The sequence below is a fragment of the Elgaria multicarinata genome, chromosome 4 (assembly GCF_023053635.1).
Source record: "Elgaria multicarinata webbii isolate HBS135686 ecotype San Diego chromosome 4, rElgMul1.1.pri, whole genome shotgun sequence".
Taxonomy (NCBI): domain Eukaryota; kingdom Metazoa; phylum Chordata; class Lepidosauria; order Squamata; family Anguidae; genus Elgaria; species Elgaria multicarinata.
Genome location: NC_086174.1, coordinates 1,481,244 through 1,499,768, shown reverse-complemented (window position 1 = coordinate 1,499,768; position 18,525 = coordinate 1,481,244). Strand labels below are relative to the sequence as shown.

The 18,525-nt window shown below is 51.5% G+C and overlaps 3 protein-coding genes across 3 annotated transcripts in view; 1 reads left to right on the top strand and 2 right to left on the bottom strand.

Moving 5' to 3' along the window:
• ADGRF3 (adhesion G protein-coupled receptor F3) overlaps window positions 1-167 on the top strand; it is a 25,975-nt gene extending 25,808 nt beyond the window's left edge. Inside the window, exon 15 of the mRNA XM_063125360.1 lies at window positions 124-167. The gene's annotated coding sequence lies outside the window, so the exon portion shown is untranslated. The remainder of the gene's footprint in view (window positions 1-123) is intronic.
• CLU (clusterin) overlaps window positions 1-18,525 on the bottom strand; it is a 445,162-nt gene that overhangs the window by 269,066 nt on the left and 157,571 nt on the right. The gene's annotated exons all lie outside the window — the stretch shown is intronic.
• HADHB (hydroxyacyl-CoA dehydrogenase trifunctional multienzyme complex subunit beta) overlaps window positions 1-18,525 on the bottom strand; it is a 21,434-nt gene extending 2,909 nt beyond the window's left edge. The window contains exons 1-13 of the mRNA XM_063123699.1: window positions 18,460-18,525; window positions 13,799-13,873; window positions 12,846-12,887; window positions 11,008-11,104; window positions 10,763-10,807; window positions 9,494-9,593; window positions 5,972-6,059; window positions 4,303-4,490; window positions 3,411-3,591; window positions 2,406-2,527; window positions 1,613-1,692; window positions 1,427-1,474; window positions 556-643 (exon numbers count right to left, since the gene is read on the bottom strand). Coding sequence (XP_062979769.1) covers window positions 556-643; window positions 1,427-1,474; window positions 1,613-1,692; window positions 2,406-2,527; window positions 3,411-3,591; window positions 4,303-4,490; window positions 5,972-6,059; window positions 9,494-9,593; window positions 10,763-10,807; window positions 11,008-11,104; window positions 12,846-12,887; window positions 13,799-13,865 — 1,146 coding nt within the window. The 5' untranslated portion in view covers window positions 13,866-13,873; window positions 18,460-18,525. The remainder of the gene's footprint in view (window positions 1-555; window positions 644-1,426; window positions 1,475-1,612; window positions 1,693-2,405; window positions 2,528-3,410; window positions 3,592-4,302; window positions 4,491-5,971; window positions 6,060-9,493; window positions 9,594-10,762; window positions 10,808-11,007; window positions 11,105-12,845; window positions 12,888-13,798; window positions 13,874-18,459) is intronic.

Below are 18,525 nucleotides of genomic sequence, written 5' to 3'. Positions count from 1 at the left end.
CACCCCGCCGTGCTCAAGTTGGAGACTCAACGATCTAAGGCTGATCTAAGGGGAAATAGGCACCCTGGCATAATCTGACTTCACTTGCATAATTCGGATTTTGTATGTTTTCTTCTGGATTAGGGAAGGGGTCTCCGGACAGCCTGGATGCAACAGCAGTGAAAAAGCCTGGAGGGGCTGCGACGTGAGACGTGGGGCTTCTGCTGCCCCTCCCCTGGAGTCCTGGAAGCCACTCCCCGCTCTCAGCACTGGGGAGCCCCCAAATCAGCTGTGTTCTGCAACTGGGGACAGGGGCGGAGAAGAACAGGGCCAGACAGAGCTTGCTGCTGGAGGATTTATTCTGCTTCTCACGCATAGGCTGTCTTAGGCTTCATTTTCATGTATTTTGCGATTTCAATTGTTTGCTCATAAACTGCCCAGGAAACGTTTGCTATTGAGTGTTCTATAGTGACTGAAAAGCGATAAATGCATCCCTCCATTCCCCTGATCCGGAAAGGGGCCTCTCACCGCCGGTGCGCCACCGTCTTCCCTTCACACGGCTAAGGAGATACTTACTGCAAACGCTTCGTGGAATTCGAAGGCATCGATGTCGGCCATGGTGAGGCCCGCCCGCTCCAGAACTTTGGGGGTTGCGTAGGTGGGCCTGAGGGAGAAAGAAGCCGAGAGCTGCATTCTGGGCCTTGCGGCTGGGAGAGACCAAGAGCTGGTCAGGGCGCCTGCCTGTTTCCCCAGCGCCGAAAGGGGTGAGAGAGATTCCTTTGAATCTCTCTCTCTCTCTTTCTCCCTCCTCTAAATCACTCAGGGAGGAGCGACTAAAGATTTCTCCATCACCACCGGTGTGCCAGGAGCTGCACAGTATGCAGAAAGGGTACAAAGGGCTTGATACAGACATTTAATAGAACGGGGCGGGGTGGGTGGGTTCGAGGGAGGGAGGCACAATCAATCAAGAGACCCCCCCCTCCCCCCACCCCATCCCCAAAGCAACTTCCAACTGCAAGGAGGTTCTGTGCAGTTTCTACAATGCTGCCAGCCCTCACATTTGCATTCTTCAAGCCTCCGTGCCCAAATCCAGGCACCCAAACTGGAGCGTGGGCGTCGGTGAACTGGTATTTCTGGCAGATCGTTCGCAACTCGATACCTGCCTGCTCCAGCTTGGCTAACTCCCCAAAGGACTCTGTGAATGGGGCGGCTGTCAACGTGGCCCCACCCTGTGGAGGAAGACGGTGGGGTGGGGGCAGGGGGGGAGGGCGTCTGCACGTCCTGGAGGCAGCAACCGCCAGCAGCCCAGCCTGACGCTGCCTAGAACTAAGGAGGGAGGTCCGGCTACAGATGCCGTGCTTGGGTAGAGGTGCAGAAGGGGCGGGCTGGGGGGGGGGGGGGGAGAAAGGCAGCCTCTGGGTTCGCAGCAGCAGGAGCAGCGTCTTACCCGAGCAGGAGTTGGTCCTTTGGGTCCTGGGATACGTAGACAAAATCCCTGAGGGACAGAAGAGAGAGCCATTAAAAGGTGTGTGTGTGAGAGAGAGAGATTAGAGCGGCAGAGATATGAGAGAGCAGGCCGCCCCAGGCCACCCGAAAGGACGGCAGGAAGAGGCAAAAGACCGCTTCCACTCACCTGAGGTAGGCCTTTGGTTTGTACCCCATCGCCAAAGCCTTCTCTTCGGACATCAGCAGGACTGCCGACGCTCCATCAGTCTGCAAAAAGCAGCCAAGGAGGTTCCGTCAGGCGAGGAGGGAGCACAACGCCGGCCCTCCCCACCCGCCTCTGAATGGGGAAGGATGCATTACAGTGCACTGGGGTGGGGGGCAGCATTTAGCAGTGAGTTTATACCCGAGAAGTCAAGAGGGGTTTAGAGCTCACCACTCCCCCCACCCCCATCAAAAGAGTAGACCAAGGCCCACTCACTTCTCACAAAAGGCGGCAAACCTGCCCCTGGGCCCGGCCACTTGGGCTGACACATAGCTTGAGCCGTGAAGGGGAAAGGCCAGTTTGGGGGAGAGAGGAGCTCCGTCTAGGGCCCGAGGGTTGTGGGGGGACACACGGAGGGGGGCACCCTCTCTGGTGATCGAAGGAAGCAGCAAAGGGAAGAGAGACCGGGACGGGGGAGAGAGGACAGCCAGCCAGAGAGGCTGAGATCATAGGATCATAGAATAGCAGAGCTGGAAGGGGCCCACAAGGCCATCGAGTCCAACCCCCTGCTCAGTGCAGGAATCCACCCTAAAGCATCCCTGGCAGACGGTTGTCCAGCTGCCGCTTGAAGGCCTCTAGTGTGGGAGAGCCCACAACCTCCCTAGGGAACTGGTTAGAGGGAAGAGGTAGCCCAGAGGCAAGTTGGCTGAAGGAGAAAGGCCAGAGAGGGGGCAGACGCCGGTGGGAGGCAGAGGCTGGGGTGAGGGAGGTGCATTACCAGGAAAGAGGAGTTGGCCGCTGTGACTGTCCCATACGGTTTGACAAAGGCAGCTTTCAATCTACCCATCTGCTCCAGCGAAGACGGGCGGACTCCGTTATCCTGCACCACTGTGTCCTTGCCTAAAGGAACCAAGAATGTGAAAGAGGCCTGCCGCTCAGCATTCGGCCGCCTTCTTTCTACTCGGCAAGTGAACTTCGGCCCTCCGTCTTCTGCAGTTCCTGGCTGTCCTTGTCCTGCCCATTCTCTCCCCAAGCCTCCTCTTCCCTCCCTATGGGCCACCCGCTTTCCCACCCCCCACCTCCTTCTAGGCCCCCTTTCCTAGGAGCTTCTATCCAGCCTGCCTCTCTCTCGGCTTGTAGCAGTTTGGCCTGTAGCAGTTTGGCCTGTGGCAGCCAGAGACTCTCAAGATCAGGACAGCTGATGGCATGTAGGACCCAAAGTCAGAGGCCCTTCTGGGAGAGGCAGAGCCACGGTCACCGCCATAAAACCCCTTAGAGCGCATTATAAAATGGGCACAGCCCCAACACCACCACGCAGAGCAGCGCTCTGGTTCATAGAATCGTAGAATCGCAGAGCTGGAAGGGGCCTACAAGGCCATCGAGTCCAACCCCCTGCTCAGTGCAGGAATCCACCCTAAAGCATCCCTGCCTAACCCTTAACATTATCCAGGGTTAGATTAGGGAGAGTCTAAGCAAACGCGTCTCGGCTCTCCCACCCCCTTTTTGATGGGGCAGGAGGGAGGCAGCCGCAAGGCCTGGATCCACAGAAGAGCTGCGTGAATCTGGAAGAGGGAAAGGAGGAGGGGGAAACGGTGGGGTCTGCGGCAGAGTGGGAGGAAACGGGGCCTCTCCTTTTCTCGCTCTCTTTCTCTCATCCTTAAGGGCCGTATCCAGCCGAGAGCCATTTGGGGACAGAAGCTGGTTGTCCCCGCTGCCCCTCCCCGCCCGGCGTTTGAGAGCCTCGAGGCGTCCCCGCGTGAGGCTCCTCCGAGCAGCCCTTTACCTGGCACCTTGAACGGAACCACGTCGGCGAGGAGCCCCTCGTCCTGGGCCTTCTTGGCCAGGCTGTGCGACCGCAGGGCAAACTCGTCTTGCTCCAAGCGGGAGATGGCAAAGGCAGCTGCCAGCCGGTCCGCTGAATGGCCCATGGTCTCGCTGGTGGAGAACTCGGCCACTGCGGGGAGCTGGAAGAAGCCAGAAGAGGGGCTCAGGGGAGATTAGCGCCCAATAGGGGCCCAATAGGACAACAGCAGAGTGCAAAAGACGCAGCCCACCCACCCCCGGGATTCAGCCCTTATCATAGAATCACACAATAGCAGAGTTGGAAGGGGCCTACAAGGCCATCGAGTCCAACCCCCTTGCATGCAGCCTCTCCACCCACACACTCTACCCACCCTGCCTCTCACCTGTCCCGGCTGCCTCTACTTGCTTCCTTTACCCAAACACTCTGCCCTCCAGGCCTCCCTCCTCCTCCAGACCCCCTTCTTTCCAGAAGCAAAGGCTTCCCGGGAGCTTCTCCCTTCTCCTGCTTCCTCTCAGCTAATACGCAGGTCTCTCTCTCTCTCTCTCTCTCTCTCTCTCTCTCTCTCTCTCTCGTGCCCAAGGCCCTGCACCCTCAAGGCCAGCAATCATTGTGGCTGTGAACAGCTCTTTTCCCACGGCGGACCTTGCCTGAACACCAGCCTGGCAGCCATTTTGGGAATAGGGCGGTGCCACCCTCGCCTCTGCATCAGAGCCGAAGGTGTGGGGCTCAGAGGAGGACAGACGCATCCGGCGCGCCAAGCCCAGCAGCCGCCTGGTCTCCGGGGAGCTGCCGCACCACGGGGCCTCGCTCCGGCCCTGAAGAAGCAAGACCACAGACAAGCGCGGGCAGGACCTGCTGGGCTTCTTCTTACCTCCGGAGCAAAGTAATCGGGGCGGATCCTGGAGATCAGCGACAGCCGCTGGCCCAAGCTTTTCGCCCTGTTGAGGCCAAGCATGGTCTTCCGCATCTTCCGGCTGTGCCTGATGGGAACGTCAGACATGAGCTCCACGCCACCAGCAACCACCACGTCCATCTGGCCAGAGGCAATGAGACCGACGCCTACGGAAGTCGGAAGGAAGAATCATAGAATCATAGAATAGCAGAGTTGGAAGGGGCCTACAAGGCCATCGAGTCCAACCCCCCTGCTCAATGCAGGAATCCACCCTACAGCATCCCTGACAGAGGGTTGTCCAGCTGCCTCTTGAAGGCCTCGAGGGTGGGAGAGCCCACAACCTCCCTAGGTCACTGGTTCCATTGTCGTACTGCTCTAAGAGTCAGGGAGTTTTTCCTGATGTCCAGCCGGAATCTGGCTTCCTTTAACTTGAGCCCGTTATTCCGTGTCCTGCACTCTGGGAGGATCGAGAAGAGATCCTGGCCCTCCTCTGTGTGACAACCTTTCAAGTATTTGAAGAGTGCTCTCATGTCTCCCCTCCATCTTCTCTTCTCCAGGCTAAACACGCCCAGTTCTTTCAGTCTCTCTTCCTAGGGCTTTGTTTCCAGACCCCTGATCATCCTGGTTGCCCTCCTCTGGACATGCTCCAGCTTGTCTGCCTCCTTCTTGAATTGTGGAGCCCAGAACTGGACGCAATACTCTAGATGAGGCCTAACCAGAGCTGAATAGAGAGGAACCAGTACCTCACGTGATTTGGAAGCTATACTTCCATTAATGCAGCCATGGTGTGGGTCACATTTTTCAGAAGCATGGGGAAGGCAGGCAGGCAGGCAAGCAGGCTGCCCTCCCACAACTTCCTTCCTTAGCCTTTCACCAGCCTGACATGCCCACAGAAACAGCCCTTCTTTAAGCTGCCCCCACCCTGGTCTGCCTTAATAGAATCCTAGAATCGCAGAGTTGGAAGGGGCCTCTAAGACCATCGAGTCCAACCCCCTGCTCAATGCAGGAATCCACCTTATATATTTATAGACCTTTTTGAACAGAACACCTGAGATAACAAACAAGAAAACCACAGCATTAAAAGGACGACAGGCAGACGTGAGTCTTCTCCCAAAGCATTTTTGCAGCACACACTCAAGTTTCTTTTCGTCCTTCCCCAAAGCCTGGCTTTCCTGCCCATTTTCACCCTAGCTCAAAGTCTACTGCATTGCTAATCCCTTATCCTTCACTGCATGTAGGTGCATGTTTATATTTGCACTTTGAAACTCTGCCCATGCTCTGTGTCCCCTGATCCCATGTCTTGCTTAGCTCTGACCCATCTGTCAGCTGAAGGGAGTAGCAGGAACTTGTTATCTATCTCATAGGCCCAGGACGAGGCAGGTGGCTGGGAATTCATGAAGCAGGCCGAAAGAAGCACTGAAGCCTCTGGTCTGAATCCTCCCCACATAAGCGTACTCAAGTCTTATCCATTTTTAGCTGGTCTGGTCTGCCCTTCAACTGGGGACCGTTTACAAGTGGAGGCTGCTCCCGAATGAAACAGACCGCTAAGAAGATTCACGGCGACACCCTGCATCCTGTTGGAGGAACATGCCAGGCCCCGCAGCCGATTCCGAGGTGCCTCCCGGTAATTCAAAGTGGGGTCTCGTACCTGTCGTCATGGCCTGGTTTGAAGAGATGCAAGCCATGGTGACTGTGTGAGCTGGGGTTCGGTCGGAGAAGCCGGCTCCCAGGGCAGCCTACAGCCGAGCACACAAAAGAGAAAGCAGAGAGAGCATCAAGAAGCAGCTTTGAATCATAGAATCATAGAATAGCAGAGTGGTAAGGGGCCTACAAGGCCATCAAGTCCAGCCCCCTGCTCAATGCAGGAATCCACCCTAAAACATCCCTGACAGGTGGTTGTCCAGCTGCCTCTTGAAGGCCACCAGGGTGGGAGAGCCCACAACCTCCCTAGGTAACTGATTCCATTGTCGTACTGCTCTAACAGTCAGGAAGTTTTTCCTGATGTCCAGTCGGAATCTGGCTTCCTTTAACTTGAGCCCATTATTCCGTGTCCTGCACTCTGGGAGGATCGAGAAGAGATCCTGGCCCTCCTCTGTGTGACAAGCTTTCAAGTATTTGAAGAGTGCTCTCATGTCTCCCCTCAATCTTCTCTTCTCCAGGCTAAACATGCCCAATTCTTTCAGTCTCTCTTCATAGGGCTTTGGCCCAGAAACCCTGGCTTCAAACCCTCAATAGCCACAGACTCCCAGGAGACATTCTCTTGCCAGCCTGGTTGGAGTAGCCCACACGGATGCTCCCAGAGCAGCCAGAGGACATCTGAAGACTTCGGATGGTTAGTGGCTGGGGAGGTTCACGTCCCTTGGGAAGTGTGGGGCTGCTAACCACAGCACCAGAGACACTCACGGCGGAGGAAGCCCCTTAGACACTTTGACCGGCAAGAGCGCAACCCCTGAAGTTGCTGCAAATACTCTGGGAAGAGAGTGTCTCAAGGAGGCCATCCTCTCCCGGTGAAATCAATGGCCTTCCCATGCTGAGCGCCCTTGGCAAGACGTTGTCTCAGTGGCAGAGATGGAATTCTGTCCTGGAAGGTGTCAGGATTGGGACAAAGCCCCCTGCCGATTCTGAGGAACCCCATTCTGATTCAGGGCCAGAACTAGAACAGTTAGACTAGACAGCAGGGGAAGGAATTCCCCGAGAGTCTTCAGGAGTTGGGGAAGGCTCTTCCCAGGCCTTGATAAACAGTTGGCTCAGACTGAGACACCGTCTCCATCCCAACCCCCTGCGGGAAACCAATCCTCCTCCTCCTCGGGAGTGTGCAACTCAGTCGGCGCAAGGGCCCAGGGTTGGACTAAGAGGACAGAGTTAGGGGGTGAGATGCTCCACCAGAAAAGCCACCCACCAGAGCCGGTGCAAAAGGGCGGAGCCACCCTTAGGGGAGGGGCTTAAGCAGCCTTGCGGGAGGTGCCTATTGTCTGTTCGGTGGCAAGTCCTCTCCCTTGCTAAAGCCCTTCCCTAACAGAGAGCTCAACCTTTAGGCCTTCGGGGCAGCCTCTGAGCATCACTGCCTCGTGGAAACGCCCGGCCCTTCGCCCAACAAAGCAGCCTCAGCGTGAAGCTGGAGCTGCTCTTCGCTTCACTGCGAACAGGGAGGACAACAGTTCTGACGAAAGGGTGGTGAACGACTATTGCTCTGAAGAGGAACATAAAACACCTGAAAACAATGTGAGAAGTGGTCATACGCTTCTATTTCTATATTTTTAAAAAGCCCATACAGGTAAGTTCAATGTCTGCTGGAAAATATTCAGCCTGGGGGCATCCTAGATGCTGCCTCTCTTTGGAAGAAGACGAAGAAGCGGCAGAAGCGGCTCCCGGTCACCACCCAACGGAAAGCTTGACAGGGCTCGGGGAGGGGGCAGCGCTCCGTGGAGAGAGCCGGGGCTCAGCAGGCCGAAGGCCCTGGGCTCAGACCCTGGCGGCACCCCCAGTTCGGAGGGTCTCAGGGAACAGCTCAGCTGGGAAAGGCCTGCCTGCGCTCGGGAGCCTGGGAAGCGGTGGCCGGGCAGAGCAGCTCTGGGGGCGGTCCAAGGCTCGGCCTCCCGGGGCTCCTGTGACTCAGCAGGGCAAGGCCCGAGTCATCTTTCCTTGGATACACACATGCCGGCCATGGAACGACACGCCTGGATTGACACACAGCCAGCTGGGGTAAAGTTCACGGCAGAGCTGGAAGTGGAACGTAAGCGGCAGGCTGGCTCGGGGAACAGGCTAAGGGGGCACGGGAGCTTCTCCCTTCTCCTAAGGGGGCCTAAAGGGTCGAGCCGCCCCGGCGCTTCCAGGAAGCAGCAACGCCCTGGCCTCGGCTTGCTTGGCTTTACCAGAGGCCCTGGTGTGTCTGCGATTGGTCAGAAACTGGAGATTATCGACACTGTCAATGTTCACAAGCAAAACGTGCCGGGAAATATTGACAACTCCCAGCATTCACGACAACACAAACGTAGGTCGTCCCCACCACATGCTTCCATAAGACTGGAGCGGAACCCAGCTGGCCAGTTCAAAGTTCCCCGACGGGGGCTCTCTTGGAATCCAAAAGGGAACAAACATGTCGACGCATTCTCTGAATGTCTTTTTTTAAAAAAACCAACAACTCTGCAGAGCCCTGGATTAAGCTCTGCATGGAAGAAAGAGGTATTTGGCCTTGAGCGATTTTGCACAGCTAACCTGATCCGCTGGACCAGCTCTCACGCCCCCTGCCCTATTCCTGCTCGCCAGATCTGTTTGGGCTCCAGGCCTTCTTGGCAACCAGAATTCCTGCACTTCGTAGCCCTCCTCGCCGTCCAGCTGAGGTGTCCAGGACTGCCCTTCCCTGCCGCCCTTCTCCTCTGAGAACATTCGCCACGGAGGCCTTGCAGGCGCCTGCTCTCGCCAGGGCCCTGGCACTGCCTGTGCAACACCACCACCGCTTGCGCCACTGCACCAGGGCAAGGGCCCACGCAGCTTCACCGGCCCTCCCTTGCCTCGCACAGGGACCCTGACCCTTGTGGATCCACAGACGGAATGCAAGAGAGAGAGGCCCCCATTCGATCTGGGCAGCAAGCAAGAGGGACGGGAGCCTTAGACGGGACAGGAAGCGCAGAAGCGGGACTTGGCCCATTCATTGACCACTCGCTATTTGAAGAGATTTATCTGCCCCATCGTTCCTTGGATCCCCATCGCCAGCACCTCGGGGGCCTTTCTCTGGGACCTTTCGTTCCTTGCATGTTCGGTTGCTCCTGCTAGAACCCGGTTTGCTAGTTTATTCCTTCTTGGGTCACACGCTCATGGAGGCAGCACCATGCATTTGGGATGGCTCCTTGATTGCCTGCGAGGAACGCGTGGCCACCCACTGGGGGAGGGGGAGGGGCCTGGCTCCAATGTCGCACTACGCTCCTGAGGCAGCTGGAGCAGCTCCGGAGGGCAGCCCAAGGGCAGCAGCAATCCCCCCACCAGCTCAGGAGGGGGTCTGGCGCCTGTCCAAGTCCTGCTGTGCTGCCGTAAAACACGCAGCCGGAATTCTGACAACTGCAGAGAGACGCAGAGCTCCGGATCTGACCGCATCACCCCACAAGCCGAATGCTGCAGAAAGTCTGTCTCGTGCGCACATGCCATCTCAGCGGGGCTGCGTCATTTAACATACCTCTCTAGCAACATTGCTTGTTTTCACCTCCTGAATAACGGTGCCGAACACAATGTAATCAACGGCTTCCTTTGGCACGTCAGTCCGATTCAGCAAACCTCTACAGGAAGACATCAAGGGGAACAAAGTCACGCGTATGCCAAATCAAGAGCAACGCCGGGCACGACTTATCAAAAGGCAGCAGCCGACGAAGGCACCCGGTCACAGCTCATGTTAGACGCTCAGGGCTGTTTCTCATTGTTTGATCTTGGAGGGGGCGCTGGGTTTAAAATCAACCTCTGTGCTCAGTAATCACACCACCACCACCACAGATCCACCTCACTCCCTGTAATCACGTGGTACCCTGATAATTTTGGATGTTATTTATTTATTTATTTATTTATTTATATAGCACCATCAATGTACATTTGTTTACAGACCCCTGATCATCCTGGTTGCCCTCCTCTGAACACGCCACAGCTTGTCTGCGTCCTTCTTGAATTGTGGAGCCCAGAACTGGACGCAATACTCTAGATGAGGCCTAACCAGGGCCGAATAGAGAGGAACCAGTACCTCACGTGATTTGGAAGCTATACTTCTATTAATGCAGCCCAAAATAGCATTTGCCTTTTTTGCAGCCATATCGCACTGTTGGCTCACATTCAGCTTGCGATCTACAACAATTCCAAGATCTTTCTCGTTTGTAGTATTGCTGAGCCAAGTATCCCCCATCTTGTAACTGTGCCTTTGGTTTCTATTTCCTAAATGTAGAACTTGGCATTTATCCCTATTAAATTTCATTCTGTTGTTTTCAGCCCAGCACTCCAGCCTATCAAGATCGCTTTGAAGTTTGTTTCTGTCTTCCAGGGTATTAGCTTTCTCACCCAATTTTGTGTCATCTGCAAATTTGATCAGCGTTCCCTGCACCTCCTCGTCCAAATCATTAATAAAAATGTTGAAGAGCACTGGGCCCAGGACTGAGCCCTGTGGCACCCCACTCGTTGCCTCTCCCCAGTTTGAGAAGGTTCCATTGATAAGTCCTCTTTGAGTCTGATTCTGTAGCCAACTGTGAACCCACCTAATAGTTGTTCCATCTAGCCCACTTTTAGCTAGTTTGTTAATGTTCTTATGTTCTTATATCCTTATGACTGATAAAGAGAGGAAGGCTGTTCCGGGCAAAGGAAGATTTGTGGGAGAATAAGACAAAGAGACACTCTGAATCTCCAACTAGAGAGCTCTCCCTAAACAAAGTCACTTGGGTGCTCCACTTCCCATTCATTCGCTACTTACTTCAGTGCTGCTCTGGCCAAGTCATGCGGCATCAAGTCTGCATACCTGAGGATTATAGGATGGGGGGAGGAAAACCACACACAAACATTAATACCTGAAGAACATAAGGCTTTAATTTATTTGCTCATTGCAGGAAGAACAAAGAAGACATGGAACAGTGTGTTTCACAGACAGTTTCATTGTCAAAACCAGATTCATCCCGGGGCATTATCCGTGGATATCCCAAGGAAGGATTTAATACTTACGAGGTTCCTGACAGCAAAAATGGAATGCGGACGCCGTCCACCACCACAATATTCTTCACTCCATTTTTAGCTAATGTTTTCTTACTCTTGGGCTGAGCTGCAGTAAGAGAATAGTAAATAATGTTTTTAAATGCATTTATTACATTTCTATACTGCCCAATAGCTGAACCAACTGGATAGTCAAATCCAGACCTAGAATAAGTGTTCTCTTTTTAAAAAAGGAAGCAAGCCTGCAACACTGGGGGAGTTTAAGCCAAAACCTGAGTAATTCCCCACCAGCGTCACCATTTGGTCTTGGAAGTATTCCCCTCTCAGAGAGTGAGCCTCTTATTTTGCAAAGCCCCAACCTCCTCAAAAACTGTGCTTGAAGCTCCCTGAACACTCAGACGTGCTATAAAAAGGCTAAACATTATAAACTACTCCCCAGATGCTCAAGAATTAAAGCGGTTGAGGCTCAAGATAGAAGGATCCTTTCTGGACAATTTACAGAGAACCATGCCACTTACAAATAAACCTCAGAGGAATACAGATTTAGAGAAGTGTGGCACTTCCAAAATTTGGTTACAGCTTCTGCCTGAATGATGAGCAACAGCACAGCACTTGGATCCCAAGAAGGCAGGCCCAATTTAACCAGGGCACTTAATGAGCACGTCTCCATAAGTAGTGCAATTCTGCCAAAGCTTCCAATGCAGAAGGCAGTTCTTATTCTATGAATCTATGTTCTATGCTGAACCACCAGCTTTATGTACTCCATATAGGTGAGACTTTGCAGCAAGTACACAAATGGGAACGAAATCTGTTTTATGTTGCCACAGTCTATGAAGTGCCTCCCATGCGCAGTGGTGTGCGTAACCCTAAGTCTGTGGTGACAAAATGCTCAGTAAAGGGACTAGGAGACCTGACTGCGTGGAGGACACATGCGCCTGTCTTATTGATGAACTGTAATCCACCTTCTCAACAGCCTGAGACACCATATGAGAAACTCTTCCTCCAATCAGATCAACCAATTACAAGGTTCCCATAAACCACCATGGTTCCAGCTTAAACCCGAGATCACTGCTCTCTGCAGCTTGATGCTTCGGAATTCTGTAAATCTGTGAGGGGCCAAATAAAGTGAAATTGCTGGAGCTGAAAAGTGTTTTCCCTATTCTTGCTCCTATTTTAAGATGACAGACCAGCTTAAATAGGACCCTAACCACACTTTCTTGAATTCAGTCTATGGGATTTACTTCCAGATGAAAAAATCCATCAAGGATTAATCAGTTTAAGACATTTATAGTTTATTTATTTATTTAAAACATTTATATCCAGCCCTATATCAATAAGATCTCAGGGTGGCATGCAGATAAAAAGCATACAGTATAAAACAGTAAAATATACACAGCTAAAAATAAATTATACCATAAACCAAGTTAAAATAGTTTAAAAGCAGTAAAACTATTAAAATAATGTGCCAACTTAGTGACTTCAACCATTAAAGGCTTTGTTAAAAAGCCACGTTTGAGAAGTACAGTTCAGAAAAACAATCTTTATCAGACATGGACAGCACTCCACCAGAATACACACATATACATACATTCGTTTAAATATATAAAGCTACAGCATGCACTTATAGGGTTGTATTCAATGTTAGTCCATCGTAACTGATTTATTTCAATGGGCCTCCTCTAAGCAGTATTAACACTGGAAACAACCCACAGCTTTAGCAAAGTACCCCATTCCTTCATAAAGAAAAGATCCTTTCATATTCTAATTTAGGAGCTATCAGAAGGATGCAAGTGCAGCTGCAATGTAGTTGTGCAATTTGATCAATTAACTTGGCGATGCTTTTGCTTTACCTGCTGCATGTAGTTGAGATGAACAGCTGAGGGACCTCACAGCTGAAAAAGAAGGAAAATAGAATAATACCCAAGTGTAAAAACAAAGCATTTTTTTTCTGTCTTCCACCCAGCACTAGAGATGATCTGAATAACTAATACTCAAAAAAAGAGGCAGCTGGACAAGCATCTGTCGGGGATGCTTTAGGGTGGATTCCTGCATTGAGCAGGGGGTTGGACTCCATGGCCTTGTAGGCCCCTTCCAACTCTGCTATTCTATGATTCTATGAATGGGCTCAAGTTACAGGAAGCCCGATTCCAGCTGCACATCAGGAAAAACTTCCTGACTGTTAGAGCAGTATGACAATGGAATCAGTTACCTAGGGAGGTTGTGGGCTCTCCCACACTCTAGGCCTTCAAGAGGCAGCTGGACAACCCTCTGTCAGGGATGCTTTAGGGTGGATTCCTGCATTGAGCAGGGGGTTGGACTCGATGGCATTGTAGGCCCCTTCCAACTCTGCTATTCTATGATTCTATCATTTAGGAATAACAATGGTAGAAAAATCAAGCCATAACTCCTGTTTGGACTGGATTTGGATTATGATATGGAGATCAGGTCACCTCTGGCATACAAAGGCCTATTGTGCAATTGGTTTCCCTGGCTTTTAGATCTCCAGGCAGGAATTCAGGTTCAGCACAGATATTCAGATAAGGTGTTGTAAGACATGGAGTAGTTTTGTGCAGAACAAACAGCACCTTGCTTTAGTTCAAATATATGTTACTTTTCCATGGTGGGTTGTGTCCAAACAGCTCACAATAAAAATTAAATAGATTTAAATATACAGCATCAAAATAGGACAAAATTACAAAACATGTCAAATTAAAATACAACCTAGTCAACAATTCATTAAACCTGCTATCTAATCTTTTGCCCATGTCCTCATCTGGTGATTCACTAAAGGAGCAGAACTTACCAAATCTGGCAGCCCATGGTGAAACAGCAGGAAGGGTTTTGACAGCGCAGGTCAGCATGGATGTCATTTTGAAACCTGAAAGGGAAGAAAAGGGTTAGAAAGCCATGCCACTTGTTCTGGCTGGCTTGCTAGCGATATTGATGGCACTCATCCAGCCTGGCTCACAACCAAAGTACTCAAGGTCACATCTCCACAACCTGACTTCCAAAATGATTGCCAAGTCTTTAAACAGCGCACCTGGCAAGCAGAAACCAGAGAAAAGACAACCTCATCCCCAAAACCATGTTGTGGTTCTCTCTTCACTGCTCAACAGAAGATGCAGAACAGATTAAGGGCACGGCCCTTGCATGTTGAGAGAGGAAAAAGTCCTACAACTCCCAATACGCTAAACATATATGCACCCTAAATCACTGGATATTTCCTCTATATTTGATGAAACTTTTTGCAGGAATATTGCTCAAAAGGTTATATAACCTGATGTCCCAAACACAGCCCAAAGAGCAGCCTAGTAAACACGTTCAGCCTTCTCACTTTGCTTTAAGAACCTGAAACTGTCCAGCTGTGTAACATCCTCTACCACTTTTTATTTCTGCCTTGATCAACCCTGCCTGGCGCTGAGCACAGTTATGTCCACAAGAGCCACTGACATCACAAAATTGGCACATGGTCTGTTTGTAACCCACAAGGTGGGTAAAGAAAATATCCAACCCAATAAAAATGAGCTGCCCTCTCAGATACTACACAGTGCACTTTGTGTCCAACTAATTTCATAGCACGCGAAGGTGATGTAGTGCTAGGAGTCTGGATTGTTGTTGTTTATTTGTTCAGTCGCTTCCGACTCTTCGTGACTTCATGGACCAGTCCACGCCAGTGCTTTCTGTCGGCTGTCGCCACCCCCAACTCCCCCAAGGTCAAGTCCGTCACCTCCAGAATATCCTCCATCCATCTTGCCCTTGGTCGGCCCCTCTTCCTTTGCCTTCCACTTTCCCTAGCATCAGCCTCTTCTCCAGGGTATCCTGTCTTCTCATTATGTGGCCAAAGTACTTCAGTTTTGCCTTTAATACCATTCCCTCAAGTGAGCAGTCTGGCTTTATTTCCTGGAGTCTGGACTGGTTTGATCTTCTTGCAGTCCAAGGCACTCTCAGAATTTTCCTCCAACACCACAGTTCAAAAGCGTCTATCTTCCTTCGCTCAGCTTTCCTTATGGTCCAGCTCTCGCAGCCATAGGTTACTACGGGGAATACCATTGCTTTAACTATGCGGACCTTTGTTGTCAGTGTGGTGTCTCTGCTCTTAACTATTTTATCAAGATTTGTCATTGCTCTCCTCCCAAGAAGTAAACGTCTTCTGATTTCCTGGCTGCAGTCAGCGTCTGCAGTAATCTTTGCGCCCAGAAATACAAAGTCTGTCACTGCCTCCACGTTTTCTCCCTCTATTTGCCAGTTATCAATCAAGCTGGTTGCCATAATCTTGGTTTTTTTGAGGTTTAACTGCAACCCAGATTTTGCATTTTCTTCTTTCACCTTTGTCATAAGACTCCTCAGCTCCTCCTCACTTTAAGCCATCAAAGTGGTGTCATCTGCATATCTGAGATTGATACTGAGCTACAAATCATTAAGTCCTCAATTTGAACCTCGCCTCTGGTCTTAGGTATGTCACTCTCAGAGTGCCGTGAAGGGATAATGACAGCCTACTTTACAGGGTTGTTGTAAAGATTTATTTATTACATATTTATACCGCCCAATAGCCGAAGCTCTCTGGGCGGTTCATAAAAGATGACAACAAAATAGTGTACACTGTACAATAAGTGCATTGAACACCCTAAAGATGCCACATAAATTCAGTAGTAAGGAAAGACCAAAGCTCAGTAGCAGAGTGCATGCTTTGTATGCAGAAAGTCCTGGGTTTGATCGCTGACACAAAACCCTGCAGAGTCATAGCTGCCAGTCAGTGTCAACAGTACTGGCCTAGATGGCCCAAAGATCAGACTCTGCATACAGCAGCTTTGCTTCTAGTATATTACATGCAACGCTGGGACACTTCTCCTCTCTGACTGTTCGCTCTTGATGGTCAACGTTTGTGCCAGGCATGGTTGATCAAGGCCAGGGACCAGCTCAGTTTCTTGTTCTGCTGCAGAGCAGGGGTGGGCAAGAAGTAGCTCTTCAGATGTTTCCAGCTCCAATTCCTGGCATTCCTAACCATTGGCCAAGCTGACAGGCGCTTAAGAACATAAGAAGAGCCCTGATGCTGGATCAGACCAAGGGTCCATCTAGTCCAGCACTCTGGTTCACACAGAGGCCAACCAGCTGTCGGCCAGGGACCCACAAACCCCATGGTGCAACAGCACCCTCCCACCCATGTTCCCCAGCAACTGGTGCACACAGGCTTACTGCCTTGAATACTGGAGATAGCACCCAACCATCAGGGCTAGTAGCCATGGATAGCCTCTGCCTCCAGGAATTTATTCAACCCCCTTTTAAAGCCATCCAAATTGGTGGCCATCACCACATCTTGTGGTAGTGAGTTCCATAACTTAACACAGTGCAGTGTGAAGGAGTCCTTAGAATCATAGAATCATAGAATAGCAGAGTTGGAAGGGGCCTACAAGGCCATCGAGTCCAACCCCCTGCTCAATGCAGGAATCCACCCTAAAGCATCCCTGACAGATGGTTGTCCAGCTGCCTCCTGAATGCCTCTAGTGTGGGAGAGCCCACAACCTCCCTAGGTAGCTGATTCCATTGTCGCAGTGCTCTAACAGTCAGGAAGTTTTTCCTGATGTCCAGCAGGAATCTGGCTTCCTTTAACTTGAGCCCGTTATTCCGTGTCCTGCACTCTGGGAGGATCGAGAAGAGATCCTGGCCCTCCTCTGTGTGACAACCTTTTAAGTATTTGAAGACTGCTATCATGTCTCCCCTCCATCTTCTCTTCTCCAGGCTAAACATGCCCAGTTCTTTCAGTCTCTCTTCATAGGGCTTTGTTTCTAGACCTCTGATCATCCTGGTTGCCCTCTTCTGAACACGCTCCAGCTTGTCTGCGTCCTTCTTGAATTGTGGAGCCCAGAACTGGACGCAATACTCTAGATGAGGCCTAACCAGGGCCGAATAGAGAGGAACCAGTACCTCACGTGATTTGGAAGCTATACTTCTATTAATGCAGCCCAAAATAGCATTTGCCTTTCTTGCAGCCATATCGCACTGTTGGCTCATATTCAGCTTGTGATCTACAACAATTCCAAGATCCTTTGATCTGTCCTGGATCTCCCACTGATCAGCTTCATGGGATGACCCCTCTAGGTTCTAGTATTATGGGAGAGGGAGAAAAAGGTCTCCCTGACTGTATTCTCCATGCCAGGCATGATTTTGTACTCCTCTATCACGTCTCTCCTCAGCCTCCTTTTTTCCAAACTAAACAATCTCAGCTATTGTAACCTTCCATGATAGGGTAGACGCTCTGGCTCCTTGTTAATTTTAGTTGCCCTTTTCTGCACTTTTTCCAGCTTTACAATATAAGAACATAAAGAAGGGCCCTGATGCTGGATCAGACCAAGGGTCCATCTAGTCCAGCACTCTGTTCACATAGGGGCCAACCAGCCATCGGCCAGGGATGAACAAGCAGGACATGGTGCAACAACAGCACCCTCCCACCCATGTTCCCCAGCAACTGATGCACACAGGCTTACTGCCTTGAATACTGGAGATAGCACACAACCATCAGGGCTAGTAGCCATGGATAGCCATCGCCTCCAGGAATTTATCCACCCCCCCCTTTAAAGCCATCCAAATTGGTGGCCATCGCTACATCTTGTGGTAGCGAATTCCATAGTTTAACCATGCGCTGCGGGAAGAAGTCCTTTTCTCTGTCCTGAATCTCCCACCCCTCAGCTTCATGGGATAATGACCCCCCCTGGGTTCTAGTATTTTGAGAGAGGGAGAAAAAGGTCTCCCCGTCCCACATTCTCCACAGCAGGCATCGTTTTGTCCACCTCCATCATGTCTCCCCTCAGCCTCCTTTTCCCCCAAACTAAACCATCCCAGCTGCTGTCACCTTCCCTCCTAGGGGAGATGCTCCAGGCCCTGCATCATTTTAGTTGTTTCAGGCAGCTGGAAGTCCAGGACACCTGGAGTCCTACCTCGTGCCCACCACGTTGCAGATCAAACTCCTCAACCTGTTGCCCTCCAGATTTATATATTTATTTATTTAAGCATTTTTATGCCGCCATTCAGCCAAAAAAGGCTCTCACGGCGGCTTACAAAAGTATTTCTTGACAGTCCCTGCCCACAAGCTTACAATCTAAAAGACATGACACAAAAGGAAAGGGGATTGGGAGGGAGGAGGAGGGGGGCAGAAAGGAAAGCAAAAGATGTGTTGGACTGCGGCTCCCATCATTCATTCATGGTGGTTGGGGAGGATGGAAGTTGTAGTCCAATACATCTGGAGGGCGCCACGTTGGGGAAGGCGGATGTGGACGGCGACGACCCTCCCACCGACCCCCAGGGAGGCTCAGCCCCGCCCACCAGCCCTCGTCACACACACGACACGCGACCCCCGGCCCTGTCAGGATTCGAACTCGCAGCTTCGCCTGAGCCGCAGCCCGGAGAAGAAGCCCCCCGCCACACCACACCCGCGGGAGGCCTGCTGGACCGCCGCCGCCCCCTCCTCACCGTCCGCGGCTATGGCTGCGCCTGACGTCCCCGGGAGCCTCTTTCGCCCGTCTGACACCCCGAAGC